General features: G+C 37.8%; 1 protein-coding gene and 1 long non-coding RNA gene across 3 annotated transcripts; both read left to right on the top strand.

Annotated features, from left to right (window-relative positions):
• Positions 1–3,524: 3,524 nt before the first annotated feature.
• Positions 3,525–4,971, top strand: LOC134824245 (uncharacterized). The gene is made up of 4 exons (XR_010161370.1): positions 3,525–4,140; positions 4,294–4,368; positions 4,514–4,583; positions 4,736–4,971. It is a non-coding gene; the product is annotated as an uncharacterized LOC134824245 (long non-coding RNA).
• Positions 4,972–11,134: 6,163 nt separating this feature from the next.
• LOC134824604 (proteoglycan 4-like) lies at positions 11,135–26,594 on the top strand. 2 transcript variants are annotated; one of them, XM_063836527.1, is made up of 17 exons: positions 11,135–11,697; positions 14,089–14,246; positions 14,726–14,850; positions 15,406–15,528; positions 15,688–15,778; positions 16,020–16,121; positions 16,341–16,540; positions 21,595–21,756; positions 22,017–22,204; positions 22,428–22,520; positions 22,884–22,970; positions 23,428–23,498; positions 24,185–24,334; positions 24,449–24,554; positions 24,894–24,981; positions 25,223–25,321; positions 25,570–26,594. In XM_063836527.1, the coding sequence occupies exons 1-17, from the start codon at positions 11,621–11,623 to the stop codon at positions 25,945–25,947; spliced, it is 2,298 nt and encodes a 765-aa protein (XP_063692597.1). In that variant the 5' UTR covers positions 11,135–11,620; the 3' UTR covers positions 25,948–26,594. The 2 variants fall into 2 exon arrangements, with proteins under 2 accessions (XP_063692597.1, XP_063692596.1); XM_063836526.1 differs by lacking the exons at positions 11,135–11,697; positions 14,089–14,246; positions 14,726–14,850; ... (2 more) ...; positions 16,020–16,121; positions 16,341–16,540 and adding an exon at positions 18,867–19,889.
• Positions 26,595–26,794: the final 200 nt, after the last annotated feature.

Genomic DNA, 26,794 nt, shown 5'->3' with positions numbered 1-26,794 from the left:
CACAGAGCTTAGCTCCAGTGAGGTTTTATTATATGGAAGTAGAACTTCGTGTTCTGTCATGTCGAATGAATCACCTCAGCATTACCCGATTACATTTAATTTAATTTTACTTTCGAAGTGCCGCAGTGCTGCTTGACCATTGTTAATGGTCTGGCCCGGCGCGCGCTACTTCGTAGCACTAGCACTTGCCATCGGGCATTTCGAGAAGAAAGCGGCGCACGCTACTTCGAAGAAATTTAGACGAGTAACATCCGTCAACAGTGCTGCCATATATTAATATACTTGGTTTCAATAATTTATACCACTGATAAATGATGAAATTCGTTCATCTAGCCAGCGAGGAGCGTTTTCGTAAATCACGTGTTATAAATATTCTTCTGAAGAGACAGATTAGATTAGGGAAAGTTTGCATGTAACGTCAGGGGTCTGAGTTTGGTGATACTAATACCATGACGGTTGGAATGAAGATGGTTAACACTGTAATGTCAGACATAGAACTTAACAGCATTCCCTCAGCACTTACACAAGACTCCCGCAGGATTTCATTTGATCATAAACTCCTGGCCAAGATCAGTTGTAACAATAATAACATGATAAGATGATACAATTCTTGGTATTACTGCTATTTGTAGAACCCCACTTTTAGTAGAGACTGCATTCTGGCATTGTAACATGATATTCTGAGCTCACTGCAGCGCACCACCTGACACCACGTGACAGTACCTTGTGACTGATTCGAGAACCACTGATAAGGAAACATCCACCTCTTATCACATTATTCTACACGTAGAATTCGTCTTGTAATCACCGCTCTGTGTTTCTATTCTCTCTAGTTAGTAAACTCGCACCCTCGTTTTCTTAAAGTGTGTTTCATTAAATTGCAGAATAAAAGTTAATTATCAGGAGCGACGATATATATAGGAGGTGCACGATAAAAATAAACTTGCTCGGATTTTAAAAATTTTTGTACCAGTGTTTTCTAGAGACTGTGAGAATTTTCACAATACCAAATTTGTCATACCTTTTTGGAAAGATCAGTGAATTTCGCCTAAGTGCTATATTTGATGGTGCGCGGCTTTTGGAGCAAAAGTAGCTGTAAAAGTCGCGTAATTTGACCAAATTCGTCCAAATTTGACCATTTTTGTCGTATTATTCGGATTTATTTTCAGTTCCTTAAATGAGATCATTCTGAAAATTGGCGACGACCTTCCAATAGGGCTTTTACAACTGTCCGAAAAATTTGGTGGATATCAGAGTTGATATAGTGATCAAAATGGGGCAAAATACGCTGCTTTTAGCTGTAACATAATGTCTGTTAATTGGATATGCTTTAAATTTTTCGGACACTTTCCTTGTAAGTCTATGAGTAAGCTTACCAATTTTTGTTGCAATTGGAGGTCGGGAAGGATACTCAATATTTATTTGTTTGAAGAAAATTGTGCTGGCCGAAATTAGCGCTAAAAAACCATCCTACAGTTGGCACGCGCGGCTCACTGTCGATGGCGCACTACCTAATATATATTTGGTAGGTTATATTAAATATTTTGAGTCAAACTAAGATTTTAATTGTTTTTAAACCTATTTAAAAATTAAAATGTATATACTGTTAACTTCCATACTACTACTAGTATCCTACCGTCCTACTTCAGTCCTAGTGAGATGTCAGCATTACTAAATTCTACACATATACCGGCCTTCTTCCACTGTCTCCTCTGACCAGTGATTACTATTTCGGCATCCTAAAGTTTGGGCTGGTTGTATGCATGAGGGATAGTGTCAGATTCTGGGTATTCATGGGAGCACCGGGTAGTACATAGCACTGAAATAGAGTATCAGGATCTCGGCAGCTCCCACTTCATCACAACTTCCGCACGGAGAACCAGCAATGGGGCTTACCTTTTAAAAGTGATTTTCTTCCAGTGCTCTTGCACAATTAATGTCCCGCTAGCCTGCTGGAGCAGTGGATAGAGAATTAATTGACGATATCAATTCATGGCAGCTCGGCGCGGCACAGTAGCGCATTTCGCCGATCTAGCCAGTGTCGCTGTGAGTAGCCTCATTGAGTGCGCGGCGCGGCACAGTAACGCATCGCGCTACAAATAGAGAAATGCCAATTATTGGTGCCCAAATTGTCTATCCGCCTGTTTACAGCGTCTCATCTGTTTGATATAATATAATGCTCCTGCTTTTCAGAATTGAGCCATGTTTTTGGAAACTGAGCAACAACTTATTAGAACTTGTAATATGATTATAATTATCTATTTTTCAGCATTCAATACCTGACCTGATGAAATGAATTAATATAATAAATTGTCACGATCGCTGATGGTCGGATACATTTTCAGGCAGAGATATTCTGTAGTACAAGTGACAAGCTTCATTACTGCGATATACAATCTACTTCCTAATTACTGGGCCGCGCTCAGCCTGTCATTCCGCCTAATCTCTATTCGTTGTTTACCAACATTAAAGCCTGGGGTCCTCAGGTAACTTCCTAACCGTGTTATCAAATCTCGAGGAGACCCTTATACCCACTTCAGGTTTGATCTTTGCTTTAAAAAGTTAAAACTCTCCATCAACGGTTATTTAAATTGATATTATTTCCATTTGTTTTGGGAAAGGAGACACTGATCTAATCGCCACGGCCTCCACTCTACCCAATTTAGGGTTTTGGTTAAAAATTATCATTTCTGTTTCACATGGGTCACAGAACAGTTGACTATTTAATTAGCTGCTTTCGTGCAGTATACTGTTTCCTGGCCCATCTGTATTCAATCATTTTTTTATATACTTATTTGCGCATACTCCATACTCAGCAATTGACAGGGTAAATAATATATTCTAGGTACTAGACTCAGGTCAGAGATCAGGCAGCGTTTCCGATTTCTTCGTAAAGATCAACATAATCTTTGTAGGTTTATAACCTACCAGGACGCGCGCCGAGTTGGACTCGTCGACGGTCCAATATATGGAACAGATATTTTACGAGTATCACCCGTTAACATAATCTTAAATAATTTAGGTAAAAATATGTAAGTTTATTGATTCCACTAAGCTCTTTCAAAAGATCTCAATATTCCAAAATTATTAATCAATCAGAACTCCTACTTCATATAAAAAAGCCGCATTTGTAGAGTAGCGTGTATTAATTTAAATAGTCATTTTCTGATCTTTGCAGGTTAATTGAAAGAGCTTCCGTCGAAAAATAAAAGCAAAATTGGTAAGTATACTCACATCCCAACACCTAAAGCTCCACCCCGAGGCCCGAACAGCTCTCTTGCATCCTGATCAAGTAGTACCTCTCTCCATTAATTAAATATGATACAAACTCTTTTAAACATTTTAACAGCATTTTTATTTCAGACTATTTTAATTCTACTGAACGATGGAATACTATATAAAGAACGGAAAAGAAGTATTCCTCAAGTTCTGCAACTCTCCTGACAACCTTCATCCCACTATGTTACCGAGAGCTCCAGATCAGACGTATATAGATAGGTATCCGGTGTTAGGAACGTGTGTAGTACCTCAGAACTAGAAGTTAAGTTGAACCCCAGTATGCTGCGTTAGTAGTAATTAGATTTGTAAATATGTGGATTAAAATGGTAAATAAACCATGTAAATTTGCAAATATTCACCGTAACATAAAGTGTCATAAAGATGAATTAGGTGAGAACTTATATGATTAAGATGAATTAAGTGATCATTTATATGATTAAGATCTGATTGGAGAGATTTGCAGAGCACTGCAGCCATTGGTCAGAAAGGACATTTAGTTTTATTAGAATTATTTATAACGAAATTATTGGATTAATAGAGTTATTGAATTCATCAATTAGTGGAACGATATTTTAACCAGTTTTAAAAACCGGTATTTGTATTAATAATCTGTTTGTTTGCAATAACCTGTTTGTAATAACCTGTTTGTTTGCAACTCTCCTGGACAACGCGTGGACCGCCTCTTCCACTGGAGCTCCTCTTCCACAGAACACCTAGACTACAAAAGATGAACACACAAGATTCTCACGGCCGTCTGCCTTTAGCCTTTTCCCGAACGCCTCTCCTATGATTGGTTTTCTCTACACGGCCCGGGATGTTAGTATGCTGCGCTCTCTCCCACGTCACTAGTTTCATAAATAGGTTTGTAATCTTTTATTTTAAATGATTGACCTTAGTACTTTGTTCCTAAAGACTGTATCAGTATCATGCATAATTAGGTTAAGATTAATCCCATGAGTTCAAAAGTCTTAGTATATTATGCGACTAAAATACTTATCCTTTCTTCCCCGGCAGAAGTCACCAGAACATTGCAATTGGTTCCCGTCACTTCCGTAAATTCCCGCTAAGCTAGGAAGTTTGTTGCTCGAGGTATTGTTCTATTATGATGTAACCCATTCATTAGATGTTGTTCATAGCAATGTTATTCCCAATTTATTGATTCACATTGTTCGTAATACTAAAGTCATTCCCGATTGGTTAGTAATTAAATTCTAATAGGTTTATACCTTCCTAGGTAATATTGTGGTGAGCCTATCCTACCTGGTTGCTTGTCCTAACCTTAGCAGCACCTACATTATTACCTCGTAAGTCATTTGAGCATTTATTGATAAGTTCTTACATATTTAGTATTCTACAGTTCATTCTAATTTAACTTTATCTTGTTTAATTTTATCCTAGTTAGTATATTATTGTCTTTAATTAATCCGTCATTTGCTAATAATTTGTCCCTTTCTAGGACATTCCCCTCCCACGGATTCTGCCCTCGTTGGCAGCATTGAAGGAACGTAGCCATGATATAGCAGCTACCTGTCCATCGTCCAGAGAGAGAGTCAGCCAGCCCGTTATAATACACACCAGTTCCCATTGATCACCCAGCTACCCAACTGATTTAGGGTAACGGACTTTACCATGAGATTGAACACTTATTTTATGTACGATTGGATTGGTCTTGCATTATTTTACAGTCCTTAATTAACTTGTTTTAATTGGTTATCTTCCAGATATAAATTCATCTAAAAGTTCGAAGTTAAAACTCTAGACATAATTTCCCCTAAAAGTTCGAAGTCCATAATTATAACATAAATTCCTGTCATAAATCTACCATTGTACACTGAGAGTTTGGGTTTGAACTATGCCCTGAGTGAGTCTCAAACCGGGAGGTATTCCATAATATCGGAACCTGAATATCCATACTCTAGTTAAAAGGAGCCCATTATACGTAGTTAAATTAATACCATCACAATTTAATGAAATATAATAAATAAATAATCTCTAGAAGTCATGGAAAATTGGAGCAGTAAATAGGCCGTTAAGTAAGTTGTCGTGCTAAAATCCGAGTACGCGACTTAACATCCGGATAGTAGTGACTTCAGAGACGAACGAAAACGTCAGTCTGATTATGAGGCTGAAGTTATAGTGTATAGGGCTTTGGAGAAATTACCGGACAAAAAGATCATCGTTCTTCATAACTTTGAATACACGCACCACCAATACCGTTTGTGCGATAAAGATCATGTGAGAAAGGGCTGTGATAAATGTAAAAGTAAAAACCCAGTAAGCGAAGGGGAGTGCGATTTTTTGGTTATTTGCCCAGGTAGATTCATAATCATAGAAGTTAAAAACATGAAAAATGTCGACATGGAAATTTTGGCATGTGAACCAGATTTTCATCTGTGTACGATTGGCGAGGACTGGGAGAAATCTGAATGCACGCCGGCCAAAGAGGAGCAGTTAGTGGGTTTGAATAAGACATTCGAAAAATCGGTAGAGCAGAGGCGTAAGATATTGAATCTAATTCAATGTTTTGATAAGAAAATACCAATTCTTCAGTTTACGGCTTATCCTAATTTTAGTGCAAAGTATCAACAAGAATTTGCTGATCAACCTGAACAAAATTCGACAATAATATTCAAAGAAGATTTGGATAACTTCGGCGTTTGGTGGTTGGAAAATGTCACCAACATTTCCCCCATTCTAGATCTCAGAGTTAATCTTCTGGAGAGATGCGAATACGTAAGAAACATTATACTAGCTGTGTGGTGTACAGATAAAAATGATTGTGATCAATCTAGGTGCAGTCTAGGGCAGTGTATCATACAGATTGATGAACGGCTGAAAGAAGGGAAATTTACTTTTGAACCTAAAGAAGGAAAGAATCGTGCACAGAATCCTGGAGTCAAAAAAGCTCCTGGTGTTATCAAAAACTGTGTTAAAGTGGAGAACCTAACAGCAGAACAAGATGATGTGTTTAATTCAAACGAGAAAATGTTGTGGATTAACGGACCCGCAGGGACGGGAAAAAGTGTGATACTGTGCGGCAGAATAATCCAACTTGCGCAATCTAATGAGGACAATAAGGTTGTGTTGTTTAAATTCGGCGGTGATGGTAATAACTGTCAGCTTTATCAGTGTGCATTAGAAGAAGCTAGTGTAGAATTCGAAGAGACCAGCATGACTGACACTGTCACCGAATTAGTTACCCTTATATCAGAGAGTAAGTGTAAAGTTATCATTGTAGAGTTGAGTATGATATGTAGTCCTGTACTGGTACAGGAGCTCACAGATACAATCGGTGCTGCGACCAACTGTCACATATTTATTGATGATATACAGGAGTTATTGTATTTCAATGAAACTGAGGAGTGTAAAAGTGTACTGATAGAAATGTTGTTATTATCAGAATGCTCTGTCAGAGTTGCATGTGACTTGGTACAGTGTTACTGGGAATTGTCCGGAGAACAATTTATTGAAATAGTACGTATGATTACTGACAAACTATCATCTAGTCAGTTGGTAACTTTATCAATAAATCTTAGAAATACATGTGACATATCTAATATCTTATGTGTAATACGAGAACAGTTTAGAGAATCACGTTCAGATAGAACCAATGTATCAGATATGATTTTACCTGCACAATTATAAGGACACTTCATACATGGATCATTACCTGTTATACATGTTTTTAATGATTGTAATGTTGATAATATTGGACAGGTGATTGATAATGAGTTAAATAGATTGTGTGATGAATTAAATTATTCTGATATAAGTATAGTATATAATGCTGAGTGGAATAGTAGTGATGTAGTATCACTAGTTGAGGACAGTGTTAATATGAGATGTGATAACACTGCTAGTCAGATTGCAGTGTGTAACAGTATGGATTGTGCCTCTAGTGAGTGGCCTGCTGTAATAGTACTGTGTGAAGTGTGGGGTAGAGAGGAGTGGGACCTGAGTGACTTTTACTTAGCGTTATCAAGAGCACGTGTTTACTGCTCTGTTGTTATATACCCAGTTAAGGGTAGTATATTAACCGATTCACCTCATATTTTACGCTTGTTAGATAAACTGAGTAACTTTGCTAGTATTATACGTTATTAGTTTTAATGTTACTGTGTAATAACGATGGTGGGTGGCTAGTTCTATTGTTATGAAACATGTATACATATGCCTTCAGAGCTTTAGTGTGTGATTGCACAGTTGATCTGTTGATTTTGAATAAATTCATTGAAAATTTGTGAATAATTTGAAATTTTGCCTCAGTCGGGATTTTAACTCGCAACCTACGGGCTGTTAGCAAGCAAGCAAGCATCTAACCAATTGCGCCACTGAGCTGATAGTCGTGCAAATATATTAAGATAGCAATTAAGTGTTAACTTGTGGAAAATGTCACCCACTTACCTAAGTATATTATTATAGTTTAATTGTGTTTCCTTTCTGATTTATTGTTAAATATTTTAGTGTTTTTATTAAAATGTTCTATAAAATACAATGGGTGGGCCAAAATTAACATAATGATTAAAAAACGTACGTCAAATAATAAAAATGACAAAAACTAAAAACGCGACTAGTCTGCTGAATTAACTATTAATAAATAAGTGCAGTACTTAATATTTGCAAACAAGATTCAAACAGAACAATTAGGTGTTTATTTCAAGTCTTATTCACGTTAGAATATCTCTAACTTTCCTGAAATTATTAGGTCAATTATAAAAGTCTTGGACGGAAGTCAGATGGCACAATCTGAACAAACCGTAAAGTATGCGAATGACATTTAAACGTTGGCAACTGCAATTTATTAACGCTCAACCGATAAATACAAAAAGAACTGAGTAGACGAACCATATTACTATTGGAAAACAGTGTACAGGGAGTTGGGCTCGCTAGCGGACGCTGACCAGTGACCAATCACGCGCCAGAGAGAGTTCTCTATTGGTGGAGAGAGACCACGTGACTGGAGATGCGACATCGTATTGGTCAGACCAGTAAAACACGTACCAGCAGTTTGATCCTCTTATCTCTGTCTGTGAATAAATTGTCGTTTCTTAAAAATAAAGCGTTAGGGGTCGTTCACAATATACCTACTACGTAAATAATATTTTTGCAATTTTTACCCCCCTCCCCCCTTCTGTAATCAAGACCCAACCCCCCTCCTGACAGCAATATTACGTTATCATGGCCTGACCCCCCCCCCCCCCCCCCCCCCCCCCCCCCTTGATACGATCATTTTTCCTGGAAATTAATGAAATTCCTGATTGATATCCGGCCAAGCACCTTTTAAACTACTTACTATAGTCTGTTAAGTGTTATTCGATCAATCTCTAAATTTGATCACTATCATAGTGAAATTGAGTGGAATTTTAATTAAAATATTGTCAAATTGTTATTATTCTAGAGGGTAAAAAATAAAATTTTGATTACGTAAAAACAACCAAACTCCCCCCGAGTTATACTGAGTATAACGACGCAGTAAATAAATCCCACACCAAAACTTGATTTCATTCCACTACCATCACGTGACTCACGTCCCCTAGTTTGTAACCTCATTACCTCACTTTTAACCTCATTAAAATCTAGTTACCTCCCGATTACCTCATCACAGGACCGTCTCATTACACTTGTAACTTATTACACCGTCTCCTCTGACGTTATCCTCTCTAATCGGCTGGTTTACTCTCATGTAACTGTACACCACCATGTGCCATTAGTGGTCTACACATACCGAATAAGGAGTAATGACCATATAAGGAGTTTATTGTAACCGTATAAGGAGCGGTAGTGTGGGTCAATAATGTCCAAATAAGGTATAATTGGGGGACACACTTAGCGTGCATTACCGCGGCAAAGCTTTTAGCTACAGAGAGAGGTGAAGTCTGGGGCAGGTTATGTGACGTTTTCAGTTCCTTCATAGTCGTCCCCTCGGCCTGTACCGTATCAGTTACACTTTGTACAGCGCTCTGAGTGTGTGTAGTCTCAGCTCTCTTGTGTAAATTCGTCATTCTTTGTGTCGGACTCCGTGTTTGTTTTACTAATAAACGAGTTTATTTCGTTGTTGCTGGTAACAGTAAAAACACGAACGTTGCCCCTGGCAGCTGAATTATTTTCTCTCAGCAGCTGAATTCTTTTCTCTCAGCAGCTGAATTCTTTTCTCTCAGCAGCTGAATTCTTTTCTCTCAGCAGCTGAATTCTTTTCTCTCAGCAGCTGAATTCTTTTCTCTCAGCAGCTGAATTATTTTCTCTCAGCAGCTGAATTCTTTTCTCTCAGCAGTTGAATTCTTTTCTCTCAGCAGCTGAATTCTTTTCTCTCAGCAGCTGAATTCTTTTCTCTCAGCAGTTGAATTCTTTTCTCTCAGCAGCTGAATTCTTTTCTCTCAGCAGCTGAATTCTTTTCTCTCAGCAGCTGAATTCTTTTCTCTCAGCAGCTGAATTCTTTTCTCTCAGCAGCTGAATTCTTTTCTCTCAGCAGCTGAATTCTTTTCTCTCAGAAGCTGAATTCTTTTCTCTCAGCAGCTGAATTCTTTTCTCTCAGCAGCTGAATTCTTTTCTCTCAGCAGCTGAATTATTTTCTCTCAGCAGCTGAATTCTTTTCTCTCAGCAGCTGAATTCTTTTCTCTCAGCAGCTGAATTATTTTCTCTCAGCAGCTGAATTATTTTCTCTCAGCAGCTGAATTCTTTTCTCTCAGCAGCTGAATTCTTTTCTCTCAGCAGCTGAATTCTTTTCTCTCAGCAGTTGATTTTCTGACCTTTCTACGGAAGATTTGTTGAATTTTCGCTCTGATCGCTGGTATAAGTGATGTGTTGTAGAAACTGCTGTGTTTTTACAATTTACAGTTTGCATTTGTTATCGATTGTTATCACAATTCACAATCGTTATTTGTTTTTACAGTTTACATTTTTTTTCACAATTTACATTTGTTATTTTTTCTCACAGTTTACATTTGTTTATTCTTCTTTACATTTGTTTATTATTTGTTTTGGTCGTAATAACAAAAAAGCTCGTTTGTGGGATAACTGTCAGAAGTGTTAAAAAAAAGGATATTTATAAATTAATCAGCTAATTCCTTGAAGTTGACAAGTACATGTTTAAAAAAGTTGTTTTGTAAAAAGACAACAGTAAATATACCATGCAGAATATTATGATAAACCGTGTTATATAAATCACAAGTTTATTCTCATCTCACGCGATTGATCGTGCTATGAGTGTACTCATTACTCGAGTATTAAAGTATTAAGTTATTTTTAGCTTCGTGCAATATGCCACCCAACAAGCCAGACATTTGTGGACGTGATTGTCATTTAAATGACAATTGTTACATATAAATTAACGCTGCATTTAGCCTTTTGTAGCTGCAAAGTGCGAGGCATCTCACCGTGTATTTAAACTAAAATCTTATGTAGAACCAGTTATAGATTAATAGTATAAAATATATAATTGTACTTATTGCTTGATATACGAAAACTTATTTCGGCCAGATTTGATTTTTGTTACTTTTATTCAGTATTTTCGTGGGAGTTATTCTGCAACTCCTTTTTGTTTCATATCATGATGGGCTGCTCATTATTTTCGATAGAACTTTACATCCGACATGGCTGTCAAGTACGATCGTATTGAATCTCAGTGACACTTTAGTAAAACCTTCACTTATTAATAATATCTTGAAAGAATTAGATGTATGACGTATGATGTATGACGTTTGTATGACGTATTATACTCTGGGATGAGCAATCTAATGGTATTTAAGTAATATAGTGTACGAATTAGTACTGTCCCCTAAACTGACACCTAAATACACATCGTGTGTTTCCTGTCAATTATCACCAAGATACCTGAGGTGTAACCATGGTTACACTTAACACTAGGCAGGCGCTCCTAATTCTTCGCCACACTTTTCCTGTCTCCTCCTAGCAACCACAAAAGAGTGAGAGTCCTGTTACTAGAAAAAGAGTACTGTTTGTTTACGAATACTCACGTTTAGCTTCGTTCTGTAGTGTAGTGCTTGTTTTTCTTGTGCATTTCTCGGATTTTCTCTTGATTTCGTCGCTACTCTTACAAGTATACTTTACGCGGTGTGACAGCTGGAAACTGGATTCTTGAGCTGATCTATACGCTCTTCTGAAGTTAATTTACGTCATTTGAAGTTGATCTACGTTGTTTGAAGTTTATCTACGTTGTTTGTAAAAGTTGACCTAAGCTCCTCGCTAGATCCCTGCGGACCCAGGATAAGGAGAAAGGAAGGAGCGGAATAACACCACCAATCATCAGCTCTGAGTCCGTTTTACTGCAGACAGCTGTTCAACGAACTACACTTCAGTTATAACATCTAAACTACCTATCACCATGGAGAGAAGAACGAGATGCACCCTAGCAACCCCCTACACCTCCATAGCAACCCCCTACACTACAAACTCTAACATGTAATTAAATAATTACCTCTAATGATTATAATTAGACCAATAGACCTTGTGATAAATTATACAATAATACTCCGCAAACACTACATCATTGTACGTGTTCTGTTGCTCGTTATACTGCCCTACAGTCCACTCTGATGGCTAGTGGCTACGGCCTACGTTCCAATATATTGTATTGAATCAGTTACCAGTTCATTGTGCGTGTACCATGATTCATGAGTTATTATATACTTATATATATAGTGTTCTATTCTGTTGTCTGTTCTCCTGATCCGTGAGTTGCTCTGCGCCTGTTCATCTGTTGCACTCTGTGTCTACAAGTTACATCTCTACAACACTATTGTGCAATTATGTGTGGCTATGTTCCAGAAGCAGTATAATATATTGAACCAGTCACGCTGTTACTTTTATTAACAGTTATATTGACTTCTTTGTGCGATATATTGTTGCAGGTAGCTCGTTTTACTCATATAAACGTTTTATTGGATGGAAGAAATACAGCAGTATTTACTCCATTCCCTAGCATTGACCGTACAGTGGAGCTTTCTGACTCGTATTCTGTTCCAGTTATTTCGCAATCGTTTGCCAGATATACGTACCACAGTAAGCATTGTTGGTTGCTAATAGTAACTAATAGTAACTTATTGGTTGCTAATAGTAACTAATAGTAACTAATAGTAACTAATTGGTTGCTAATAGCAACTCTCCTCCATCCTACACCTCTCCCACTACCACTCCTAAAACAGAGCCCAGCTGCTACACGCTTATACTCGCATTGAATACACTCCCTCCTGATAATGATTAAGATCTAACGTACTGTACGCTATTTTAGCTCCACGATCTCAGAGTATGTTGTTTCTAAACTGATTTGCGGAATATTCCAAATAAAGGGTGATATTGCAAGTCTGCCAGAGTCTGCTTTATACTTTGGTTAATTCAGCCGCAGACTAGTCGAAAAAAACGCGGGAGAAACTGCTTCAAAGTGACTGCTAAAAATTTAGCAGATTTAAAAAAATTAATGATCGCCAAAAATTCCCCTTAATGTCAACTCTGCCTCATCAAGTGTTCGTTTTTAGCGTGTATAAACCCCCACCCCCAGCAATAGGACTGCAAACACTCAACATGCACTTAGAGGCTGCTATAACTTCTGATTACACTTCGGGGCACCTTCACCGTTCAACTTGCACATTATTAATACACATAATCCCATGTTGTGGCTGAGGTCGCCACCTACATCCCGCTCTATAATGTACGTGTGACTATCCGATATCAGGCTCTATTCTGTCATCGTTATTATTGGAATTCTCCAAAACTATAATTTGCTGGGCATTTTGTTGTTCATAATTTGATATTCATTCCATTCTTAGTTCATAATTGAGTCATAACAGCCTACTCGACACTCTTGTTTACACTCAGTGACTATGAAGTGACCAGCCTACTCGACACTCGTGTTTACACTCAGCCTGCTCGTGCTTTGTCTTGAACAGTGAACTCGTTTTCTATATTTCTCTAGTTTGTTTATGATACTCATCTCGCTACCTCGGGTTACGCTATATATCGGGTGTATCTAGGCACAGTCAGACCACAGTCAGATCACAGTCAGACTACAGTCAACCCCTCCTGTGAAAGGCTGGTCTCTGATATCTCCCAAGTGTCTTACGTATATAGTCTCTGAACCGTGCCCCAGGCCCCTGCACCATGCCTTATGACGCAGCTGTTACATCACGGAAATTTAATCTGCGTAAAACTTTGAAACCCACTTAGATTAAATCACTCGTTTTCACTTATTGTGTGAATTTGGGTTTTTGATTCCACCACTTATTTAAGTATTAAACACTTATTAAATCACTTGTTAAATGTACTTAGTGTAAAACAGATCAATAATTAAGTCATGATTGTTACACCGAGTATCCTCCATAACAATAATCATAACCAAGACCCGATTTACAATAACGCTCACACCATCTACTATTTGCGTTGTCACAGTGATGTCACAGTGACGTAACTGTGATGTCACAGTGACGTAACTGTGATGTCACCGCCTTCAAATCGGCATGAAAAAATAAAAAATTGGCCAAGGAATAATAATTTTAGAGCCGAAAATTTGGGCCCCCAAGTGGTGTCAAAAACGCCGATTAAATAGGTAATAATTATTTTAGTATTTTGAGTCTTGACACCGTTTAGGGTTATATTATACGGGTTCCTGCTAGTAAATAATAAAACCACCGTCTAATTCCTGTATTTGATCTTTAATAATATCCTACACCCACATAAGCTATGTAGTATGTACAACATTTTACCACGTTAACTAATTAATAAACTAATTAGTTAACTTATTAATTAGTCAATTAACTAATTAATTAACGATAACTATTTATTTACAATCACCGTTAGGTGGTCCAATAAGACAGCTAATACACTGGAGACGAACAGAGACAGCACAATCTCCAGCCAATACAAGGATTACCTGTACAGCAACAAGTTTAGAACATTCTCAGACGACAGCACCAATAGTACCAGCAACAATCCTGAGCTGTCCATTGATATCAACGGTAATATTAATAAAGGAGTAATTATTATTAGTAGTTATTAAGATAATTATAATAACCTTTGTAACAATCATAACAATAATCATGATTCATGGTACATATAAGTTACTGTTACTTTGATATCAACGGATTCTAACCTTCCAGTGTATTGATTCAAAACCAGATGTTTTGTTTCGGTTAAATAAAATGCTTCATTGAATATATACAATAATATAACGTTTCAAAGTCATGAACACAAGCTGTTTTAGCTATTAGAGTTTTTCATTTACAAGTGATACAAAGTCTACATGTTATGCATAATGCAGATATAATACTATGATACGATAGGATCAAGAATAATTATTATATATTATTATAATATTAATTATTATTATAATAATATTATAATATTAATTATTATTATAATATTATTATAATATTAATTATTATTATTATATTAATTATTATTATAAGTATTCACTCAATTCAGCCATTTCTGTCAGGTAAAATAAAGATGTCAAACTGCGAAGTGGACGCAGACGAAGAGTTTGATATCCGGTCCTTATCGTCCATGAGAATGAAAAAGCTGATAAGTTCCATGGAGTATATTTCAGTAAACGAGGATAAGGTAAGCTTTATAGATTAGGCTTGAAGATAAGTTAAGCTTTATAGATCAAGCTTGAAGATAAGGCAAGCTTTATAGATTAGGCTTGAAGATAAGTTAAGCTTTATAGATCAAGCTTGAAGATAAGGCAAGCTTTATAGATCAAGCTTGAAGATAAGGTAAGCTTTATAGATCAAGCTTGAAGATAAGTTAAGCTTTATAGATCAAGCTTGAAGATAAGTTAAGCTTTATAGATCAAGCTTGAAGATTTGAAGTGATCCTTGAATTAACTATCTCCATCATCTATAACTCTACCCCAGGGACAAAAGGATTTCGCGGCGATTTTGGCCAAAAATCGCGATACCGCGAATTACATTTCGCGGTATATTAAACTATACATAAAATTTGTCGCAAATAATAGGAAAAATCGCGATTCCGTACATGCCGCGATTTCCTTTTGTCCCTGCTCTACCCTGGATTCAAGTTTCGACCTCGTTGTCACTATCAGTTATTCCAGTGACGAACAAGACAGAGTATAAGCCATGTGTTATAATGTTCCAATAAAATAAATGTGTTCAGGAAAACCAAGTGTCGGGGAAGAAACCGGAGATGTTTTCAACACTGCCACTGCGTAAACACAGTAGTATGGGTACTAACCTGGGCACTAACTCTCCACTTAGACCCAATAAACGCGTTCACTCGGTACGGTTTCTACACTCTAATAGGCCTGACAAGTCGTTATTATTTTTATCTTGTAAAGTTGTGAGAATCACCCATTTCTAAGTTCAGGATTTCAGTTCATCATTCAGCGTGAAATACATTTTGAATGATGTTGTTTCAATGACCTCACCTTTCCTCCAGGTTGAGATCCCAGTTACAGCGTTGCCAGGCGACCAGTCAGTTTTCCAAACTGATCTAGATCAGGGAGTAGCTAAACTCAGGGTCACTCCAGGTCAGTTTAACTGTTTGTGGAGAATTGAGAGGATTTGTTAAGATGGTTACAAATGATAATAATTATACATATATGATACAAAGAAAACTCCATTTACGGACGTGAGGAGAGTTAGGACTCCTCAATAACTACATTAAATGCATTCCTTCTGTAACGTCCTCAATAAATGTAACAGATTTGAAGTGTTGTAATTAGTTCTAAACATATCACATACGAGTTATTTACAACTGAATAATTTCAGATGAAGCCCGGGAAATAATGAAGTTCATAAATGAGAAGATAGCATCCAGAACCTCAATGCAGACAGCGGGGACTGATACGGTGGCAGCGAGGCCTCCGCAAGGTATAGCTCATAAATCCAAAATAAGGAAGCCATCTTCAATCTATAACCTTGTTTTATTTTAAAAGTATGGCAAAATCTGTGATGACTTCAGGTATCAAAATAAAAAACAGTGACGTTCGTAAACTGCGACATACCCCAATCATTGTGACCCAAGCGTCATTTTACTCTTTATGCGACCTTAGCGTTTTCATTAACCTATAAAAGATTCCCCACCACTAGAGTGTGTACCAGAAGAGCCCTCTGTGGCGGAGGGAAGTAAAATAAAGGAGACACCTCCCCCTATCCCTAGTAGAGGAGACCCTATGCCTAGTAGAGGAGACCCTATGCCTAGTAGAGGAGAAGACACTGGCTCCGAGAGTAGGAGCAGGATACACAGAGGCTTCAACAGTATGCCGCTCATGCACCGCTCTGGGGATCAAGTGAGTCAGCTTTAGTTGCTCTTTTAATTTGTTAATTATTATTTAATACTGTTTGATTGATTATTTTACTGTGCGAGTAAGCGGTTGTGGAACTTCTAAACTCTAACTGATCGTTAGTTTATGAAATATTGTCATTCTAGAACGTTCACTCATAGCACACTTCAAACACCACAAATCCTTCCACCATCCTGGAAACATCTGGAAACATCTGGGCTCACCTGGAACATATACGGATAGAAATGTTGCAATGTTATATGCCCCAGAAGGTTTTGTGCCCCAGATTACTTTGTTTTGTACCCTATAAGTTCACGTTTAAAGTACGTGATAAACTACCCCGTGTGTAAAGCTTGCTAGATTATCAAATAATCGCGACTAGGCGAAATGTTGGAATTACATGATGTGATTCTGGGTTTATTCTCGCGTAATGATTTAAGTGGTTCTCTTCTTTTTATGAAGTATTCCCCTTTTCTACGATACCATCGTGTTTTCTCAGTTTATTTCTTTTAATTTGATGAACAATATTATTGTAATTAAAATCATTAATCGTTAATCAATTTTCAAAACTTGCTTTGATCACATCGGATCACAGAAGTTTCTAGTGACTCACCAGAATCTTCCCTTTGATGTGTTCGTGACTTGGCTTCCCGCCAAAATTTATAATCCACAATACTTAGCAAAACAATTATGCCTATATAACATCGTATACCTTACATAATATTATTACATATATATATTATTATATTGCCTTAAGTTACATTTTCATCTGCTCACACTCTATAGCTTAGGTGAAATATCATAATTCAATGTTGCTCGTGTGTTTTGTAATGACGATCTTATTGTAAATTATCTTACAATAATATGCAATATCTAATTATTTGTTCCTTTGAATAAGCTTTGATGTGACCATAAAATCACTTTCGTTGATTTTATAACTTCGTTCAAGTTTCTGTAACGGTCTAAACGACAACTTATCTCTGCGAGTTCCATTGCCACTGTCAACTGTCAAGCTTGTTCACATTAGCCAACATATTAAGCTATATCATTACAAAAGTAAATAGTACGGTAACCAGTATAGTAACCAGTATAGTAACTATAGTTACCAGTATAGTAACTATAGTAACCAGTATAGTAACTATAGTAACTACTCCGTTACAGCAACAAGTCAAGAAGTGCTCACCATTGTTTGGGTCCTCTGTCCCTTAATCATTGCAACGAGCTGTGGTTATGAAGATCACTAACTAACTAACTGTACAGTGTAACTAACTTACTCAGTTACTCCATCGTGGCGCACTACAATCACATCATAGTGGCCGGGTTCATGCGGTTTAACAGTAACAGTAACCTAGTAACGGTGTTTACAAATACCGGTTATTGTTCCCCACTTCCTACAATTATAGGAGCTGTTATAAGGAATTTACACAAACAAACAAACAAACATTTCCATTGTGCACAATTCTATATAATACGCCCCTCGTTCTATATAGCCTCTATTACAACATCTATTATAGACACATAACCTAAAAACAGATCCACACTCCACAGCACACTCTGTACAGAGTCAGTCTCTTGGTTTGTTTTCAGCTGTTTGATGATCCACCGTACGTAATACTCACACAGTGTGTGTTTTACTCCACATTAGTGGATCTCTCTCTCTCTGATCTCTACGTTCACACACAGTTTGACATGCCCTGACATGGTCACTTCAGATAAGTAGATAATCTAATGATCCAGGATCCTAGTTTCAGAGATCTAACTGCACCAAGATACAAGTAATTACCTAATTAGTTAATATAATTACCACACTTTTAAGGAATGTTTGCACGCCATATGGCCAGCTGAGACTGGCTGTAAAGCTTATTGTAATGCGGTGAAACATGATATTTCTAATTCCTGTTTCGTAGAGGGAGGGCTATGTGGCCTCTGTATTAACACATATAGCACTGCTGGGTCCTGTGTGATTCAATTGGGTTTCTGATGAGAATACGGTTCATCACTTTCTCGTAACTTTGTAACCTGATCATCATATCCTCTTCTTTGTCTGTTGCAACTTAATGTCACAATATCAATACCGCAATCTTTCAAGGTCTTATCGTCCTTTTTCGTTTTATCATGTAGCATTGCGAGCTTGTGTGAGTTGTGAATTGTATTATGAATTGTATTGGGTTGTATTATAGGTCCTGTATTGGGTTTCTCATGATAATATGGTTTCGATCATAACTTTCTAGCAACTTTCTAGTTATCTGATAACATGTCATTTATTGTCAACAATATACGTTTTTAATCTGAATATCTTCTCTTTTCTTTACACTATTTTACGAATCACTCCTATTTAGCACTGTGAGTGATACAAGCTGCAGCTATTATAATGTCAGTTGAAATGCGACCACGTCGTGCGTACCACAACGACTCCATCCGGCGTCACTCCCTCAACATGGCGCTAATGTCAGATATATCTTCCAAGAAGACCTCCAGAGACAGCCTCACTGAGCCCATCAGGCAGGTTTCTCTGGAGGAACATCTTGATCCTATCAAAGCTAGACTCGAGTTTGAAAACTGTGATGAAGTAGAGGTCGGTAATCTTGCTTCAACTAATGAAGTAATACTCGACAATCCTGATCTCTCATCAGCTGATAGTCCTGATCTATCATCACCGAAGAAGATACCCACTAAAGAAGAAGAAGAAGAACTAGAAGATTTGCTGGAGAGTTTCGACACAAATGTCCTTCAAATGGAGAAGAGCAGAATGGTGGGAAGCTCTCTGAATAACCAGATGGTTGCAGAGAGTCTCAACATCTCCCCTGACAACAGCAGTGTTGCTGATGATATAGTCGCTGTGAAGGTACCAACTGTAGCCGATATACCCAGGCCTTCTATCATCAGTGAGGCTGATATCAGGAATGTCAACGGAAGTGAAGCTGGTGATCTTGAAATTGATACAATTGTCGAAGATACTCCAATTGAAGAGATTGACGATACGCCAATAGAAGAGATCGAAGATACACCAATAGAAATTCTCGAAGCTGAGCCCAAAGCAACTTCCTCTCCTTCAAAAGAGGTCTACACGTTGGTGGAGGCCGATGTGAAGTTTAGAGTAAAACCAACTCCAGATAGGACTGTAAAACCTGCAGTCTCCGTATCTCCGATCTACGCGGAGGTGATAAAGACTGTCCCTTCAGAAATAGCGGATCTAGGTCCACTCCCCAATATTCCTCTAGAATCAGCAGCACGACCAGCTTCTTTAGCTCTTACTCAACAGGAAACTAAAGAGCTCCTCAACTTTATCAATAATAAGATCAGCAGTAGAATTCAGCTTGATATCGCTCCAGAACCTCCCGTACCAGAAACACCAGTAAGTTTATTATAATTAATTTGATAAAACTGTCCCTTTTTTACATAAAGCTCTCGCTGTACTATACCGTTATCTGTTTCGCATTCACTAACATTCCATATTATGGCATACTTTGTAAAATCAAATCATTGATATACTTGAACTCGCGCATCTGTTTATCTCCTATTGCCATTGGATCTAGAACCATTAACCAGCCTAAATTAACGAAAGCTCAGTAATATTTTTATAAACCCTTTGTACCTCCTTCGGTTACACAAAGTATGTGTGATTATGCAGCAGAAGTATTGATTTCAGTAGATTGTTTATGACTACCAAGGTAATGATGACATACTCTGCTTGCACATAAATTATAGACAGGCCAACCGCGGTACCTGCTCTATTTTTGGAACCCTAGTTAGTAATTTATTTTTTCTAATCATCGTCGTTCAATGTTAAGCCCTAGTGATTGATAAAGGGTATTTAACATAATCTGTGTGTTGGAACTTTACCAACTAAGTTGCTTTGTTGGAGCTTTGCCAACGGGAAATGCCTGTAGATGGGACATATGTTGTGGAGGGTGAGTATCTAGTTACTGTTGAACGACTGTCTACCACTGAGGTAAAGAAACATGTGCCGACCACAGAGCGCAGAGGCAGGAAACCATTGAGATCTACGAGCAGTTATAGTGATGAAGACAATGTGTCTCCAAAGGAACCTAAACAGAAAACTTCCTTCATAAAGAAGCTTAGGAGCTCATTCAAATCAAAGGAGAAGCGTGTGTCAGACCAGAAGGATGAGTCAGCAGATATAGTTTCTGAACACTCTCTCTCCGATAATATCCCGATACAAGATCTCTCTAAAAGTCTGGGAGGTTCTAGGATGGAAGAGAATAATACTGCTGATGAAGCTGAGGAGTTGGATATCGACAACACTGACCAACCACCCTCCCACACTAAATACACGTTAGGAACTTGGTCTTCTCCACAATATGCTGATCCCTTGCACGTGTCTGTAGATGAAGAAAAAGCTTTGTTTGCTGAAAATAACGGTGATGTAGATTTAGACGAGCTTATCAGATCTCTAGAAAGTGGAGTTTACGACATTCCTCCCCGTTCTACCAAGTCTACCACAACCACTTCCACTCCCTCCATCTGTAAAGGCAGTGAAGCAGGAGAGGTTCCAATGGATCTGCAACTCTCTATAATCTCATGTGGGACAAGCAGCAAGAACTCTCCCCCGAGCGTGGAGTGTAACTCTGATATTCCTCTTCCAGTACAGTACCTGCAACTGGAGAATGATGTTGATGAGGTATCCGGACATGAGTATCAGATCCTGAACGAGACTGCTCCGGAAATTGAGAAATCAAGGAGCTCCAACAAGTCTGTTAATAAGGATGAGTTCCCTTTCAACGCTAAGAAACAAATCAATATAGATGTTATCATGTTTCCAAATAATGATATAGCTTCAGAAGCTTCGGAGTCTTTGTATTATGATAAGGTACTGAACCCAGTTGAAAATGTAATAAATTACAAGTTTTGGACCCCTTTTCTGAGTTATTGAATTGAGCAATTATCTCTTGATATTCTGACACACTAATTACACATTTCACCAAAACACTGGGAGTTTAGTCCATACTGGGAGTTTAGTCCATACTGATATGCGAATCGTTGTTTTTGTCTACCTGTTTTGAGTGAGTGGTCTCTTAAACTTATAACGATATTTTCAGATTTCGGTTAAAGAAGTTGAAACCTCGCCTCCAGAAGAGGTTAACGATCTCAACGAAGAGAAACCAGACGGGGCGAAACCTAAACTGTCGTTCATGAACAAGCTGAAGAAGTCGTTCAAGTCTTGCAATTCAGATAAAAACAAATCTCCGACTATCCCCCAGGTTCGTCCTGAATTATAATCAAATTTTAGGTCAACAAATATATTATTTTGAAATAATTTATTTTTCTCAGATTATCAACTATCCTTTGTAATGTTTTTGGCGACATTTAAAACTGTTTTTAATTGACTAATAAACCCGAGAGAAATACCTTTTAAATATTCAACAACACTACCATAGGCATATAAGGTAATGTTACTATGGTAACACTACTATATAAGGTAATGTTACTATGACAACACTAAAACTCTCCTATTCCTCAGCTTTCCCGCCCACCCTCCTCCTACATCGGCTCCCAAATGTCTCTGAACCACAGTTCAGTTCACGGTTCAGTTCACAGTCTCACTCTGCAACATGCACCCCCTCTTGAGAAGCCCCAGACCCCAGTGCTGGAGCTTCTTTCTAAAAACCCTGAAATGTGCTCACAGGATTCTCTCAACAGAATAACCAGGTTTGTTATTGAGCTCTTATATATCCTGTTATCACTCCTGCAGTAATGGATAATGGTTTGTTATTGAGCCTGTAAACTGTAATAAGTTCTAAATTATTGTCTTGTTTGGGCATCATGTGAGTCTGTAAACATTAATAAGTGACGTATGTATGTAAAATATCACTGAATATGTTTTTAAATGCACCACTATAAAACAGTGGCTAAATAGTTGTTCTACATTCAGAATGCCTGAGGTGCAAGCGGAGGAAGTTGGCGAGGTAAAAGCTGTGATGTCTGATCCTGATTTGGTTGCCTCAACAACTACGGGACGCAGCAGGTAATTTAGTTCTAAATTATTACCATATTCGGGCATCACGTGACCTTCATACTCTTGTTATAACGTTCTTTGGATTAGGCTGTCAATCTGGTATATGAACTTACTGCCGATATTATGCATCGCAAAAGAGCCCAAGAAGGCCCTTGAGGCCCTTTTTGAAAAATTACGTATTTAAAGTTACCTAATAACTCAAACTGTATCTACCGCGATCAATACATTTGTTTACTTAAATATATTTACATTTTATTTTATAATTGTACTGGCACACGTTCTTGGTTGAACCAACCGAGTATAAATCAGACATACCAGATTACAGATCCCAATTAACTCCAAGCCGATCATAACTTAAAGAATTCCTTATAGATCTGCTAAGAGAGATGACAAAACCAAACGACGTTCTCGATCCAAATCTTTAACAAAGCTGATAGGAGGGATGGCTCGGAAAGCAAAGTAAGAGATTACAGACAAACCGACACCGTAACAACTTGTTACACTACCATATATGGTAGTGTTACCATAGTAACACTGCCATAATATATGGTATTACACACAAATGGTAACTCTGACACTGTAACCAACATATCAGATGTAATGAAGCATGAAGTTAGACGAGACTTTTTATGACAAACTGAAACAGACTGCAGTGTTCTGATGGACGCTTGACTATTATTTGGAGCAGATATTTATGGAAGAATTGTGATAATGCTGCAGACGACAAACCAACGTTCATTAATCATGACTATATTGGGCGAGACAGAATTTCCTGCTAACTGATTTTGATCACTATCCCTAATGACGAGGAATGAAGACGTTGCACTGTTATTGCATTGTGTTTCAATACTGTAAGTGTAATTTAATCGTTGTCCTTCTAATTACCTTAATTACCTTAATTACTTGATTATTTCAGATCACTTACCAATGTAAGTCCTATTCCAAAGAAGTCGGAGGATAAGAGTCCTGATTACGTCAACGATATTCGTAAGTCATTTCTACTTTTAGTGACTTCAAATAAATTTGCTGACTGCTTTTATACATATCAGTATCCCTTTGTGGCAGATAAGAAATTAAGTGGGTAATTAAACCATGTTTCAATGATGATCCTACCAAATTATTAACACCCCCTTTACAGCAGGAGGAGGGAGTGTAGCCCCACCAAATTATTAACACCCCCTTTACAGCAGGAGGAGGGAGTGTAGCCCCACCAAATTATTAACACCCCCTTTACAGCAGGAGGAGAGTGTAGCCCCACCAAATTATTAACACCCCCTTTACAGCAGGAGGAGGGAGTGTAGCCCCACCAAATTATTAACACCCCCTTTACAGCAGGAGGAGGGAGTGTAGCCCCACCAAATTATTAACACCCCCTTTACAGCAGGAGGAGGAGTGTAGCCCCACCAAATTATTAACACCCCCTTTACAGCAGGAGGAGGGAGTGTAGCCCCACCAAATTATTAACACCCCCTTTCCTTTACAGCAGGAGGAGGGAGTGTAGCCCCACCAAATTATTAACACCCCATTTACAGCAGGAGGAGGGAGTGTAGCCCCACCAAAATATTAACACCCCATTTACAGCAGGAGGGAGTGTAGCCCCACCAAATTATTAACACCCTCTTTAAAGCAGGAGGGAGTGTAGCCCCACCAAATTATTAACACCCCCTTTACAGCAGGAGGAGGGAGTGTAGCCCCACCTGTACCTTTAAGCCCACCACCCCCACTTCCCGTTGCAGAACCTGAGGTAGAGGAGGAGAAACCTGAGAAGAAACCTCGACTTTCTTTAGTGGGGAGACTCAAAAGGAAACTCAGCATTGGAAGAGGTTAGTTTAAGACGAAACGATTTGACTAAAATACCTAAAATACCTAACTTCAAGTGGGTAATATAAACCCTCTTGACCAATATAGTTTTTACTAAAAGTTTCTTTTTTCAACAGGAGATAAAGCTGCCAAAGTAGAGAAGAGGAAAGAGCTTTCTAAATCAACCCCAGTACTAAACCAGGGACCACCACCAGCAAGTGCTCTTCCGCTGCATATAAAAAGGTACGTCTGATAATAGTTTTGAATTAATTACAACACTAAAAATCTATTACATTTATTAAGAATCATGTAATGTAACGTGATGGAAATATTTTAAACGGGGATATCCTGTCCAAACCCAGGATGCACTACATGACGAATTCGTTGTAACTTTGTTTGAAAAGCATTAATAACTTGATTATTTAAACGTTAAATTATAACTGTTTGTTTAGGTAAAAACTAAATCAGATTTTGCTGGGTTTTGCAAACACAAAAATCATAAATGACACCTCCTTGTATAAGAGAAACGGAATGATTACATTCGTTAAATGTTTGTAATTTTAAACTGATTCATCTCCTCAGAGCTAAGTCGACAGAGAATATGTCCACCACATCCAGTGTTACTACAACAACAGATGTCCGGACCCAAATAGTCCTCAAATCTGCCAAGGTAAGTGTTGAGGAGTCAGCCTGGAATTATAATCGTTCTAATCATGATTTTGGTTTTTAAAAACTCCATTCCATCACAAGGAAAATATCTATGATCATTATATTACTATGGTAACGCTACCATATAAGGTAATGTTACTATATTAAGCACGCTTTAGAGATTCAATCAGTGGATTGTCACCGTTCGCTCTGTTTTGTTAACTTGAATAGTATAAACCACTTCTAAAACCGTTTCCTCGCAGATCAACAAGGGATGCAGATGTCAGGTGTGTTCCTTAGTTAGAAGGAACATAAGATCTCACTGCAACTCAGCAGATCCTAACTCACGACATAAATACGAGGTTAGAGAACGTGTGCGATTAGAAAGTATATATACCATGATAATAGTTTATTGAAAAATAAAAAGCAGTAAGCAAGAAACCTTATGTTTTTATATTTTATTGTTATCTACGTAATTAAAACAAAAGTGTTCCGCCTGATAATTATTCATAACTATTAACCAGTATATTTAGTATGTAGTATAAGTATATACTATATACGATTAATTAATATTCACTTCTTAATTAATCAATTGTTGCCTCTTCTCCAGGTGGTACTGAAGATGAACATTCTGGGAGGGGACTTCATGAACTCCGAGTGTGGTAGCGTAGCTTCCTACCAAGGTAACCAAGGTTACGAGGTGCCTGATGAAGAGCGGCCGGATATTGTAGAGGGTTGCATCGCGGGTAATATAGACGCGGAAATCAGTTCAATCCACTCTGTTGACAACCAATTGAGAACAAAAACTCAAAGTGAGATACATGAGTTAGTGGCAGACTTTCAACAAGAAACCAAGAGTGTTTCATCTCACCACTCACATCAGAGTGATACAGATAACGATATGTCAGAGTTAAGGAACCTAATCAGTACTCCCTTGTCCGAGTTAAGGAGCTCCCCTTCTCTTACTCCTAGGCAGTCTGCTGTTTAGATTAACCTAATCAGTGCTCACAATTGTTAACGATAGTGACTTTCAGTCTTTTCGTGCTCAGAGTTGGGATGTTGTAGTCAGTTTGTCAGCCTATCTAGACTGTCTTTCGAGTTCATTTGGAGGAGCAAGGCCTTCATCGGGACGGGTGATGATCGATTTGGATATTCTCAACGATTCATCAAATAAGGAAAGAATGAAGGGTTGTATAAAACAACTACAAGTATTGTCAGTACCATATATGGTAGTGTTACCATTGCAATATCAGATATTATGTGATCAAAATATGTGATCAAATTAAGGATGTTGAAGCAGTCACAAGCCACTCAATTTATAATGAATAGCTAACAAGAATAATTAGACTTGGCAAACTGTAAAACGGAGGAGGAATTCAGGCTAATTTCATAATTCATTATTTTAATTATCCGGGCATGGGCTTCTCATAGCCGTAAAAAACTTCCACCAAACGATTTTTGTAGTTATGGACACGTTAAACCAAAGTTAAAATCTAGCTGCAACTATAGATGTTGACACCTGTTCGGCAAAGTAAACGAAGATATGTGTTTTGACATTCATGACATATCATTTTAAGGCAGGATATATGGATGCCTATGTAATGTTTCACTATTATTACAGATTTCATTATTTAATTCGTGTTTTTCTTTTCCGTTGATAAGTTCACTAATTGGCAGCACTGGGCGCTCAGTCTGTTATTATTATTATAGCCTGGGGTCCCCAGGTAAGAAAATCCGAGATCATGGCCCCTTATTTCAATTCACAATTTGAAATCATGAGCGATTCAATTTTAAGCGTGAAAAAATAAGCACCGAAATAATATTTCTTAAATAAA

This window comes from Bolinopsis microptera, chromosome 12 (assembly GCF_026151205.1).
Source record: "Bolinopsis microptera isolate Bmic1 chromosome 12, MBARI_Bmic_1.0, whole genome shotgun sequence".
Lineage (NCBI taxonomy): Eukaryota > Metazoa > Ctenophora > Tentaculata > Lobata > Bolinopsidae > Bolinopsis > Bolinopsis microptera.
This window is presented reverse-complemented; position numbering and strand designations above follow the sequence as displayed.